The sequence below is a fragment of the Ornithodoros turicata genome, chromosome 6 (genome assembly GCF_037126465.1).
Source record: "Ornithodoros turicata isolate Travis chromosome 6, ASM3712646v1, whole genome shotgun sequence".
In the NCBI taxonomy this organism is placed as follows: Eukaryota; Metazoa; Arthropoda; class Arachnida; order Ixodida; family Argasidae; genus Ornithodoros; species Ornithodoros turicata.
In genome coordinates, this window is record NC_088206.1 from 39,916,721 (window position 1) to 39,928,968 (window position 12,248).

The window sequence follows — 12,248 nt, forward strand, 5'->3', positions numbered from 1 at the left end:
GAAACCGAAACAAGTCAGAAGGAGAGGGCTGGGTTCCACAAACGGACACTTGTTCGCTGCCTCCCATTGAAAGAAAAGCAGGCCCGAGGATCGCGTCCATTTAAGGGACCATATCGTAATCCCCTCTAGACAGTGGCTTTCGGGCGCCACCTTGTTCACCTCTGGCTTCGAGCGTACTTCAGTTCTAACACATTTGTGGCGCTGTCGAACGCAATGACGTCATTTGGTTTCGAACAAGGAGAGGTCTATTGTTGGACATATACAAAAAATGATCTAAGCATGTTGCACACCTCTGCAGGCAACTCAAGGTCTAACTCAACTGCTCACGCGCGCTGCACCTGCATAATGCAATTTTGTGTCCGAAGTTGCTTGGAAGTAACTGATTCTTTTTTTAAGTAGCTCAGTAACTGCGAGTTACATTTCAGGCTGAAGAACTTCGTTATTGACTTACATTTTTCACACGGTAACTTAACTTGTAACGCGTTCTTTTTGGCGGGTAACTTCTCAATCTATGGTGGTCTTCCCCCACAAAGGGGGGAGAAAAGAGAAAAATATAGAGGAAGATGGAGAGGAACGAATCCAGATGAGCAACCAAAGCAACCCCCATGAAGGGTACAGCCATAAACATCTTTCTTCTACTTGGTGTCGAAACACTCTGCAAACCTGGGACACTAACGCACGAGGACAGAAGGAATCACACAGAACAGGCATCACTCACAACTGAAGTATATTGTAGAAAAAGTACAAGCAGACGTAAGCACTAAGACCGGTAAGAGGCGACAAATGCCAATGTTCGAGAAAGCCACCCCACACATGTAGAACAACGCATAACACCCCGTAGATAACAAGATTATGGTTAAATGTTTAAGAAGGCAACCTCCTTATTGGACAGTGTCATAGATGGTTTACTGACACTCTTATTTTCCCCAGTTAAAAGTATATGATGGGCTTCAATGACCTCCTGAGTGATCTGATACCCACCATTCCCTGAACAGTGGTGCCCCGAAAATCAGGAAGACAACCACAATTTCACAGTGGAATGCCAAATAACCTGATAGCACGCTTCTCAAGCTGTAGCAGTTAGAGCTCTGCACGGGCCCGGGCCGACAAATATGTTTCCGAGAGTCAGGCCTGGCCGGGCCACGCAGCTAATTCCACGCAATGGAGATGCATTAGTTCATATCATCATGCGCTTGCGTCATTCCTGTGCATATTTTGCAAAGACAAGCAAGGCATACTGCATTAGGCATATGACTCGACCCTCTAGAACATTCTGAAAGCTACTTTACATTGCTCGGCACTCCTCACGTATTTCACAATCCCTCAGCAAAGCTTGGTGAGAGGGGTATGGACTGGGGGAAGGAGTTTGTCGACAGCATCCTCTACCTCCGCAAAATCTTGACAGTGTAACGATAACGCCCATGCCCGTGTACGTTCTGGATTTAATTTGGTCTGGTGCGGTTATGGTGTTAAACCGCCATCACTTGTATGTTTGTCTTCTCTCCTTACAAATTTACTGATAAATTTGTTTGATAATCGCCAGAAACGCGTACGTCGCGGCTGGAAATACTATGCCGGGATCTACTCGCCGGGTCACCGGGCCGGGTTGGGCCGGGCTCTATTTGCTTACATTCTGGGCCGGGCTGGGCTGTAGTCACTGGGTCACAGGGCCGGGCCGGGTCGAGTCGCATAAAAATATGAAGGTCCGGGCCCGGGTCGGGTCGGGCGCGGAAAAGTCGGCTTGTGCAGGGCTCTAGTAGGAGTGTTCTCAAAGTCTAGTATTCAGGCACCTGCCCGTCTGGCCAATATATACTCTACTACATGAGAGTGGAATGCAGTACACAACCCCGCAAGAGCAAGGCACGAATTTCTGAGAATGTGCAGTCTCACATGAATCCTTCCGTTCTGCCCTCTTGTCCATGGCACGTAGGCGATCTACTTTATTAGGAGCAGAGAGGATCGTTGCCACCTGGAACGTATTAGCTGCCTTCTTGATATTGTGGGAAAGTCGATGCATGTATGGCAAAATAGCTGGTCTACCCGGATGAATGCATTGCACTTCTTCTCAGGTCGGCTCTGAGCAAAACATTAAATCAAGCATGGCAGCTCTATTGGGACACACAGAGCCATAATAAGCTACATCTAGCTAAGAGTAACATAGAAAATCCCAAACACAGTTTTACAAACTGTTTACACGAAGCCCTGTTATCCCGATTAAGGCTGGGACACACCCACCTGATACACAGATTTTTGCTTTGAGGGGAGAAGACACCCCAGTGCACCCACTCTTGGGTGCAACTCTCTGTGCTGCACATCCTCATTGCATGTCCTTCACATGAACGCCATTGTCGTCGTCACTTTCATCAGCCACCCTGTCCCCCCACTCCTTCCTGCTGTGCTCTCTTCATCTGTCCACATCTGTACACTGCTCATAGCCACAGTTGCTTCGCGACGCTAACACGGAATAAAAAAAAAAAGAAACTTTCACGAGTTTTACCAATATCCATAGGGAGTGACTTTTTCGGGTTACACCCGATTTCACCTGGTTATTCCCTCCCGAACTGACCTCCGACCAATTCGGGTTAAACCCGATTTCTCCCCAAATTCCAGTCGCTATTTAAACCTCAAGTGACATTTCCACTGAAGACGAACAAAGGTCGCCACATGTAACACATGTAAGAACACTTACGTTCCCAGCAATACACCCATGTGTGTCAACACTGTCCATGCCTTCGGGGATTACCGCTGGAAGGTCACGATCCCACAAAAAAACAAAAAAAGAGAGATTAGGAAAGGATTTCATAGAAAAGAGGAGAAACAAAAACACCAGATAACACCCGAAGGCACAATTAATGCCCGATTTCTCCCCGAATTACAGATTGAAAACTAGCGCCCGATTTTTACCCCCCGAATCTGAGGAAGGCATTTAACCCGAAAAAGTCACTCCCTATCTATACAGTACTACTACTTGTGTGATGAACCCCTTTTACCTTTTAGTAAGATGATGAGCTTTTTTTAATTTTATTGGTTATATAACTGCCTTATAATTTTAGAAGTTCTTATGCATCTGTTTTTATTGTATCACCCAGTCTGTCTTTAACCTTGGTAATGTTTCAGTTTTAATGTACTTTTTTTAACCACTAGTTACTCACTATAGCACTGTCTTGGCTCATTATGGCCCTAGTTGCTAATGTGCCATAGAAACTGCAGTCAGCATCATCATCTTCCCCTGAGCGCATTTGTTAAATGGTAATTTGTTTAATTGTGCAGGTTGAACTGAGCCTTCTGCAGCGCAGTTACAGAGCGCTAGCAAGGCAAATGAACCACATCTTCAATCAGCGCCTTTGGTACATTATGCTGGAGCAATTTCTTATGAAGTACATGTGGAGTGCCACAGGCATGGTGATGATTTCACTGCCCATTATGACTGGCATCACTCCACGCTTTGATGAAGAGGATGGTGAGTGTTTTTCCATTGGCACCGAAAGGCAAAATCTGTCTCTGCACTTAGTCGTGAATAGAATTTGTTGTAGTGTGTTTGTTTTTACGATTGCCATATTTTGATCTGATTAGTTACTATTAGGCTTCCCCAGTTTGAGAGCTGTGCAATAAACATTCACAAGTTCTGTCAATTTGAATTGATCAGGGAAAACCCACGTATTCACGTCTGCTGACTGTTCTATGTGTATAGCTCAGAAAACGTATCCCGACCTCCACATACCACCCAGCGCCAATGGAACATTTCCACAACATGCCGCAGACTCTAGTTGTAGTGCAGTTGCCATCCTTGCTTTTCGGACTGCCACAAAATAGCTTATCCATTGTCTCATGCTGACCTCGTCTTTGGGACACTGTTGCACCTACATGGCCAATTTTTGTTAATACCCTCTTCACTTTTGTTATATACCGATAACGATGAGACCAAGGCCAAATCCAACTTTTAGTTTACTGACTGCTCAAACAACAACCCAAATGGAACAACGATGCGCAAGCGCACTCACTTCGTCTTCCACTTCGTCCACGCTGGCGGTATATCACATTTACAGTTACAGTACATAACACCTCCCCCCGCTACGGATGAAGCCACGGTGAAAAGTTAAGGGTACCCGAAAAGCATAGGCGCTCACCATGGACGAGTGCTTCTTCGTAGTGCAGCATCCAGTGCTGTCGTAAGGTTCAAGCCGGGCTGCTGAACCTGGACCTCAGTATGTCCTGCGTCGACGTCGATTGGTTGGAGAGTATCCTGGATCCCTTCCGCGGGATATGGTGCATACACAGTCCTGTCCAAATTTCCATCAACTGCCTCGGTTCTTGCTGGAGAGGACCGCATATGGTCGCCATATCTTCTGGTATGCTGACCATTTTCCGTGTCAACTTCTTAGGACCATTTCCCACTTTGACAGATGACCTTTGCCCGAATCCATTTGGGGTGTCTGCTGAAGTTCCATACGTATACTTTGTTATGTTCGGCAAACGTTTGGTGCCAGTTATCCTTGTATAGCTCCTCCCTTGCCGATGAGTCCTCGTGCATCAGATTGAAAGGTGTTCTGAGATTGCTCCCAAACATCAGCTGGGCTGGTGTCTGGCCCGTGGTTGCATGCACTATTGAATGCTGGCGAAACAGAAAACGTGAGTCCCGGCAAAGAATCGAACCCTCTTCTAGCTTCTTGAGCGTCTGTTTTGCATTGGCGAACAATGTACGAAAGATATCTGCCATTGACGATGAAGCAAGCGAGGGTACTGGACTCACTTCGACCCACTTTGTGGCGGCGTCGACAACGACCCGGTAGAAGCAGCCAGCCGATGGGACCAGCAAAGTCAGCATGGGACCGACCAGGGTTCTTTGGACCTGGTCCATTAAGGAGGTGGTGCTGAAGGAGGGAGCCGCATGTTTCTTTGGCAAGGGCGACAACTGCGTGCGCAACCTTCGATGGCGTTGTCTGAATTCGGCCACTAGAAATGAGACCTGGCGCCACCTCTTCATGGCAACCATGCCTAGATGGTTTGTTTGGAGCATGGCCAGGACCAGCAGCATGGCCTAGCGGGTTAAGGCATCCTGCTCGTTGGTGGTAGCCAAGGTTGTGCTGAAGACTGGGAGGTGGTGGGTTCGAATCCTGTCACCGGCTGTGCTGTCTGAGGTTTTCTCTGAGTTTCCCGAAGACTTTCTAGACGCATGTCGCCACAGTTCCCCCTGAAGTCGGCCAGGACGCATACTAACCTCCCTGTCCCCCACTCCTTCCTGCTGTCCTCTCTCCATCTGTCCACATCTGTACGCCGCTCATAGCCACAGTTCCTTTGCGGCGCTAACACAAAATAAAATATAAAAGGCATGGCCACGGCAGCCGGTCTTGCTTTGGGTGGTAGCACAGCCCTGTTACCCAAAAGTGTACACCCTTGCTGTAACGCCCTGGAGCGTGCTGTCTTCTTTGGTGAGGGTGGCAATCTTTTCCGCAGTCAGAGGTGGACATTTGATGGCTTCTAGAAGTAGGATATCCGCTGGTGCGGCAGGCTCGTCGACAGTACTTGGAAGGGGCAGCCGACTTAGTGCGTCCGCGTTGGTGTGCCATTGTCCTGGACGGTACACCAAACAGTAGCTGTAAGCACTAAGAATCAAACACCATCCCAACATTCGTGGTGAAGTCGTTGGAATCATCTTGGTGTTGCCCATGATTCCCAGGAGCAGTTTATAGTCGGTCACAATAGTCACTTCTCTGCCGGCGATGTACCAGTGAAAATGTAAAACCCCGAAAACTATGGCCCTAAGTCCCTCTTTGTCTAGTTGGGAATAGTTCCGTTTGGCTGGGCCTAGCGTTTTTGACACGAATGCCACCGGCACTTTTTGGCGATGACCCGTTCGCTGGGAAAGTACATACAGAAAGTTATACCGACAGTATAAGGCGAAGCGTCGCAGGAGAGGATGGGATATTTTGACTCGTCGTAGTGTGCGAGTAGAGTATTTGATAGCAACAAGGCCTTCAAATCTTGGTGTAAAAGAAGTTAAGGGTTCTGGCACGCATCTCATGGGCTCGCGGTGTAGGCATTCTGCCGCCATTGGTTTTTCCTTGTCATTAAACGCTAGGCACTCCACCCTTACGGACGTCTCCTCCTTCTTATTTAATATTGGTGCCGAAACCCGGGATCTTCTCGGTCAACATACTGCTCAGAAAAGAGGAGCTACAGGGTGCTACAGCCTCGGTTGACAGCTATAGAAGACTTCGAGCGGCTCAAGAAGCAGTGGAAGTCCGCAAGGTCAGCGGTTAGTCGCACCATCTCTGACATCGACTTTTTTGGCTGCGATGCCGCTCAACGTTGATGAGCTCAATTTTAAATATAGCTTTCTGGAAGGCAAAGCGAATACTCTGTTGGAACTCAACCGCGAGATCCAGGCTGTCATCCCTGAGGATTTACTGGAACTCGAAAATGGCGACTGCGACAGGTATCTTGAGCCCATAACAGAAACTACCATGCTTGTCAGAAGCGCTCTGGCCTCAATCGTGTTGCCATCGCCTGCTTTATCGTCGAGCACAGCCAGTACTACTCCACAGCCGCAGTCATCGGGCGACACCGCCAACTCCTTGCACACCCCCAATGTATCGGGCGACGGAGCAAGTTTGACGAAGCTAAGGAGCGATAGTTTCAATATGATGATGTCTCCATGTGGCAAGATTTAGGGACCAGTTTTGTGCGAGCATACACGACAACCCCCGACTTTCCGCTGTCACGAAGCTCAAGTACCTGGTGTCTCTTCTCACAGGACCAGCGGCTCCTGTTACCCAACTGGCTGGCGATGGCTCGAGCCATCGCAGGGTTGGCGATCTCCGACGCAAATTATTCAACAGAAGTCGACATGCTGAAGAAGCGATTTGGAAGGGATGACCTTCTGATCAGTCAGCATCTAGCCTCGCCTTTTGACATCAAAGGTCCCAAGTCTATGGATGACGTGGCGGGGCTGCGAACTCTGCACGATGCGGTATCCATTTGCATTTGGCATCTCCAGAGTTTGGGAGTGCAGACTGCGCAGTACGCTGTCGCTATTCACCGGGCACTGTTGCGCAAGATTCCCAGACAGCTGGAGCTCGAGTACTACAAATCAAAAGGGCAGGATGCTACTGTTGCTACTGCTGACGTGCTTTCGACGCTCCTGGACTTCATCGAAACTGAAGTAGGCTGCCGTGAACAAGCACGTCGAGATACGGACTCCCTGAAGGATGACGCTCTGGGAAGCTCTAGGAACAGCAGAGACAGCAGAGACGCTAGGCAATCCACCCTTACGGACGTCTCCTCCTTCTTATTTAATACTTGGAATGCTTTCCTCTCTTCGTCACCCCAGGTCCACCTCGCATTCTTTTCGAGCAGACGGTGAAGTCTTTCAGACGCGGTAGCTTGGTCCTGGAGGAACATGCTATAGAAGCTGATGAGCCCTAGGAATTCCTGGAGCTCCTTCTTTGTTGTATGTTCTGGGTCATCAACGATAGCTTGTGCTTTTTCGTCTGTAGGACGAATTCCCCAGGTGTCTATCTTGTACCCCAGAAATTCCATTTCGTTGAGGTAAAAGTGACACTTTTCCCACTTCACTTGGAGCTCAGTGTCCTTAAGCCGTTGAAGAACATTTCTTAGTCTTCCATTGTGTTGCTCCTCCGTTGCGGCTTTGATGAGAATGTCGTCTAGGTAGATGCAGGCTCCTAAGCAGCCACCAAGGTGTCCATGAAGCGCTGGAAAATTAGGAGCACCACGGATTCTCCAAATGGTAGTTGTTTCACCTTATTGAGGCTGTTGATGGTCGTGAGTGTTAAGACCTCCGCTGTGTCATTGTCTAGCTGCAGCTGTTGACAGGCCTGTGAAAGATCGATCCTGGAGAACATTCTTTTCGAGCAGACGGTGAAGTCTTTCAGACGCGGTAGCTTGGTCCTGGAGGAACATGCTATAGAAGCTGATGAGCCCTAGGAATTCCTGGAGCTCCTTCTTTGTTGTATGTTCTGGGTCATCAACGATAGCTTGTGCTTTTTCGTCTGTAGGACGAATTCTCCAGGTGTCTATCTTGTACTCCAGAAATTCCATTTCGTTGAGGTAAAAGTGACACTTTTCCCACTTCACTTGGAGCTCAGTGTCCTTAAGCCGTTGAAGAACATTTCTTAGTCTTCCATTGTGTTGCTCCTCCGTTGCGGCTTTGATGAGAATGTCGTCTAGGTAGATGCAGGCTCCTAAGCAGCCACCAAGGTGTCCATGAAGCGCTGGAAAATGAGGAGCACCACGGATACTCCAAATGGTAGTTGTTTCACCTTATAGAGGCTGTTGATGGTCGTGAGTGTTAAGACCTCCGCTGTGTCATTGTCTAGCTGCAGCTGTTGACAGGCCTGTGAAAGATCGATCCTGGAGAACAATCTTCCCCCACGTAGAGTGGCGAGCAGTTCCTGAACCGTGGGCAGAGGGTATGCACACGTGCGAAGTGCTGGATTGACCGTGCATCTATAGTCTCCACACAGTCTAAATGATGAATCCCTCTTCCTGACAATGACTAGGGGCGTGGCACAACTAGAAGACTGGACCCTTTCCAAGATACCTTGCTGTTGTAGCCTGTCGAGCTCTGTCTCGACCTCTTAATTTAAGTGCGTAAGGGACAGGCCTGCATTTCTAAAATTTCAGCTGAGCATCGGTCCATACATCGATGTGAATTGGGTCTCGACAGACAAAGCTCCATCAAGAACACTTTGAAATTTATCGCGAATGGTGGATGTTTCCTGGAAATGAACTTGATGTAATCCGGCCACACTAATGTCGAGACTTTGGAACCAGTCGTGCCCTAAGAGGCTGGCTCCGCTGTCCTTGATGACACGCAAGCTGTGGTTGGCTGCCATGTTTCCAGGCTTGACAGTGACTTGAAGAGTTCCCAAACATTGGAGCTGGCTGCCTGACCACATTTGAAGCGCAGTGTCATCTGCAATGAGCAGCGGTGGATTAGATGGCCACATGGAGTGGAACGTCTCCTCACTTATCAGCGAAAGTGAAGCGCCTGAATCAACATCCATTATCAGTGGGCGATCTTCAATCAGCACGTTTGACACATTGGACACACATTGGACGTCTAACGTGGCACCGAGCCACGTTGGACAGAAAATATCGTGTACAGATCTGAGAACTTATGACCTGGACTTTGCTGCCCAACTTCAAGTCTACTACACAGAATTGAGAGGACTGGCCACATGCTATTCATCATCGTGACTCATCTTCGTGCAATCCCACCTTTCTACGGCCACCCATGTCTTTCTATGCCACTTTGCCACCCACTGAATCTTGCATCCTTCCTACAGCGAACCCTTTCCAGTACATTCTTGTCATGGCTAGACATTCGTGATTGAGCTTTCCAACTGTTCGGAAATTAGGAAAACTGTTGATCGTGTTAAGCCTGCATCTTTTTTTTTTCTTCTTCTTCTTTTTTTTTTTTTTTTGCTTGTCGCTGAACCTCTCTCAGGCACCACTCACCAGACATCTTCCCTTGCTGTTGTCTGTGCTTGTGTGATTCACAGTATGTTGGGCATGGGACCTGCCAATATCCTGCCCCTTGGAATCTAAGCTTCCTTCGCCTACTTGGTGTGACTGGTAACCCTTGTCCCCATGTTCCATTTTGGCTACATCACTTCCTGTCCTGCCTTGGTTTGGGGAGGGGCACTTGTTATGGCCATGGTGGTAGAGGAAAAACTAAGATTGGCTGCCACCGCACATATTTCAGATTGTGCTGGACTTGTGTGCACTTATCATCATGAAATTGGAAAGGCAAAATTTTGCACAATGATGTGCCATCTTTTTTTGCATGACACTGGGTGAGAATGCCACGGCAACCCATAATAAGCTTCAGCAGGCTTGTGGAAAAAGGTTATGTCAAGAGCACAGAGAAATTATAGAAAGTCTTCAAAAACATGTATTTTGTGTTTGTCCGAACATTGATCACAACGAAGGACAAACATGAAGAGCCTTTTTCTGAAGTTTTTCTAGATTTTGAAATTTTTAAAAATCTAGAATGTTTAGTTTTTCTAGAACACATGCCATTCTCAACGAGCGTCACACAAGAAAAGATGGCATTCCACTCTACAAAATTTTGCTTTTTCATTTTCGTGACGACGCACACACACTTCACTTAACAAGCATCTCCTCCACACTGAGAGACTGTGGGACCGTGTCAGTTGAAGTTATGGATGGGGAAGGACTAAAGTAAAATATGGTCTCTGGCTAGGTTGCCAGAACAGGTGTGAAAAATTCGGCTTCATTACTTTATTATTTGGCCTTGTATGCTGAGCATAGTTGACTTGTGACATAAAGCCACAAATTATCATAGGAAATGCGAGGTAGTATTCAAAAGTTCCCGGACTGAGTCTATCACCTAAAAGTATTATCAATTAAATTGCTGAAACACATTCTCCTTCGAAATAAGACCCTTGTGCAACAACACACCTTTGCCATCGCTTGTAAAGGTCATAGAAACATTTCTGGAATCCATTTTTAGCCATGTCCATTAATTCACCCTGCGATGCACTTTTAACTTCATCTGCAGATTGAAATCGACGACCCTGCAAGCGACTTGCCAGTTCAGGAAATAGGCTCAAGTCACGGGGGCGAGATCAGGGTAGTAAGGAGGATGTGGCAAAACAGTTGTTTTCGTTTTCGCAAGAAAGTCAGCGACGAGGAGGGATCAGCGTGCAGGAGCGTTGTCACGCAAAAGCACCCATGACTGCTCAGCCCACAATTTTGGTCTCATCTTCCGGATCAACTCACATAAACGATGCAGGATGTCTACATAGAGTTCTTTGTTCACAGTGCGACCTTCAGGGATAAATTCCAGACGCACAATGCCCTGGATATCAAAGAACACCTCTAGAATGACCTTCCCTTTAGAGCGATCTTGGCGGAATTTCTGCTTGCGTGGAGGTTCTGGTGATTTCCACGTTGCCGATGCTCTCTCTGATTGTGCGTCGTATAAAAAACACCATTTCTCATCTCCAGTAACAATTCTGCCAAGTAGGGAAGGATCTTTGTCAACAGCCGAGATTCTCTCCCGCTATTTCCATTCGAATTGCCTTTTGATCTTCGATTAACATGGGGGGAACGATGTGTTGACACACCCTGTGCATGTTAAGATCCTTAGTCAGTATCCGTTGACATGTGGCCTCGGATATCCCAACTGATTCTGCTATTTGCGCTATTGTTTGCTGCCTGTTCTTACGTACCGCCGCAGGAACCTTTTCGATGTTTTCAGTGGTGCGGGAAGTTTGCGGATGTCAAACGCGTTTGTCGTCTTCTGCACTTTCCCTGCCTTCTGTGAAACGTCAATGCCACTCAAAAGCTTGTGTTCGCGATAATGTATCATTGCCATACACATGCTTCAACATTTCGTAAGTCTCCGTAGCACTCTTTCCCAAGCGAACACAAAATTTGATATTAATTCTCTGCTCAACAAATGCCATTTCTTTCAATCGCCAGTTACTAAATGCACCCGCCTACAAAATACGATGCCGTGACGAGCCACTGACCACGGGATTTGGGTCAAACCACTTTTAGAAGAGGGGGAGAACGTAGTAACACAGAAACGTTATCGTAGTCGCTCTACTGCAGAAAATTTTTAAGTTATAGTCTCAGTCCGGGAACTTTTGAATCCTACCTCGTATGTGGGATTATGGTATGCATAGGAGTAATTTAATTTTGTTGGTCTATGGTGTGTGCAATTGCATTGAAATGGCTTCTGCCTGTTGCAGTGTCATGTGTATTGCTTCACACTGGAACACTACCACCATGTCTTGTGGGTGTTCTAGCGTATCATGCTTAGAGAGCATGCACATTTGGTATGTTCGAGTGGTCTACGACCGTACATCTCACTCTGATCTTCATTAGATGGCAGTGGCTTTGAGGACCATTTGTTTCAATCACTGGGAAAAGTTTCTTTGATGAAGGAACCCTTTTAGTGCTCTTTTTCATCTTGAAGTTATTATTACCTCTAATTATCTCACAGTGCTGGTTTGCTTTTGTAGAGGACTTGTCTGAAGGTGATGACGGCGTGAGCACTAGAACACAATTTATTACAACAGCAAAAAATATTCTGATTGCTGGAGGAGATGCTACAGAACGTCTGATGTCATCTTATAAAGAGGTTGGTACTTCATTCTGTTCTTCCTGTCTGTAAAAGACTCTTGTGAACTTTTTCTTTTTGAAGATGCACACTCACAGAGCACTTTGAGGAAGCTGTAGTACTGACAATCTGT

At 47.2% G+C, this 12,248-nt stretch overlaps 1 protein-coding gene across 1 annotated transcript in view; it reads left to right on the forward strand.

The window, feature by feature from the left end:
* LOC135396567 (ATP-binding cassette sub-family D member 1-like) overlaps positions 1 to 12,248 on the forward strand; it is a 158,214-nt gene that overhangs the window by 32,870 nt on the left and 113,096 nt on the right. Inside the window, exons 2-3 of the mRNA XM_064627600.1 lie at positions 3,271 to 3,460; positions 12,018 to 12,136. Coding sequence (XP_064483670.1) covers positions 3,271 to 3,460; positions 12,018 to 12,136 — 309 coding nt within the window. The remainder of the gene's footprint in view (positions 1 to 3,270; positions 3,461 to 12,017; positions 12,137 to 12,248) is intronic.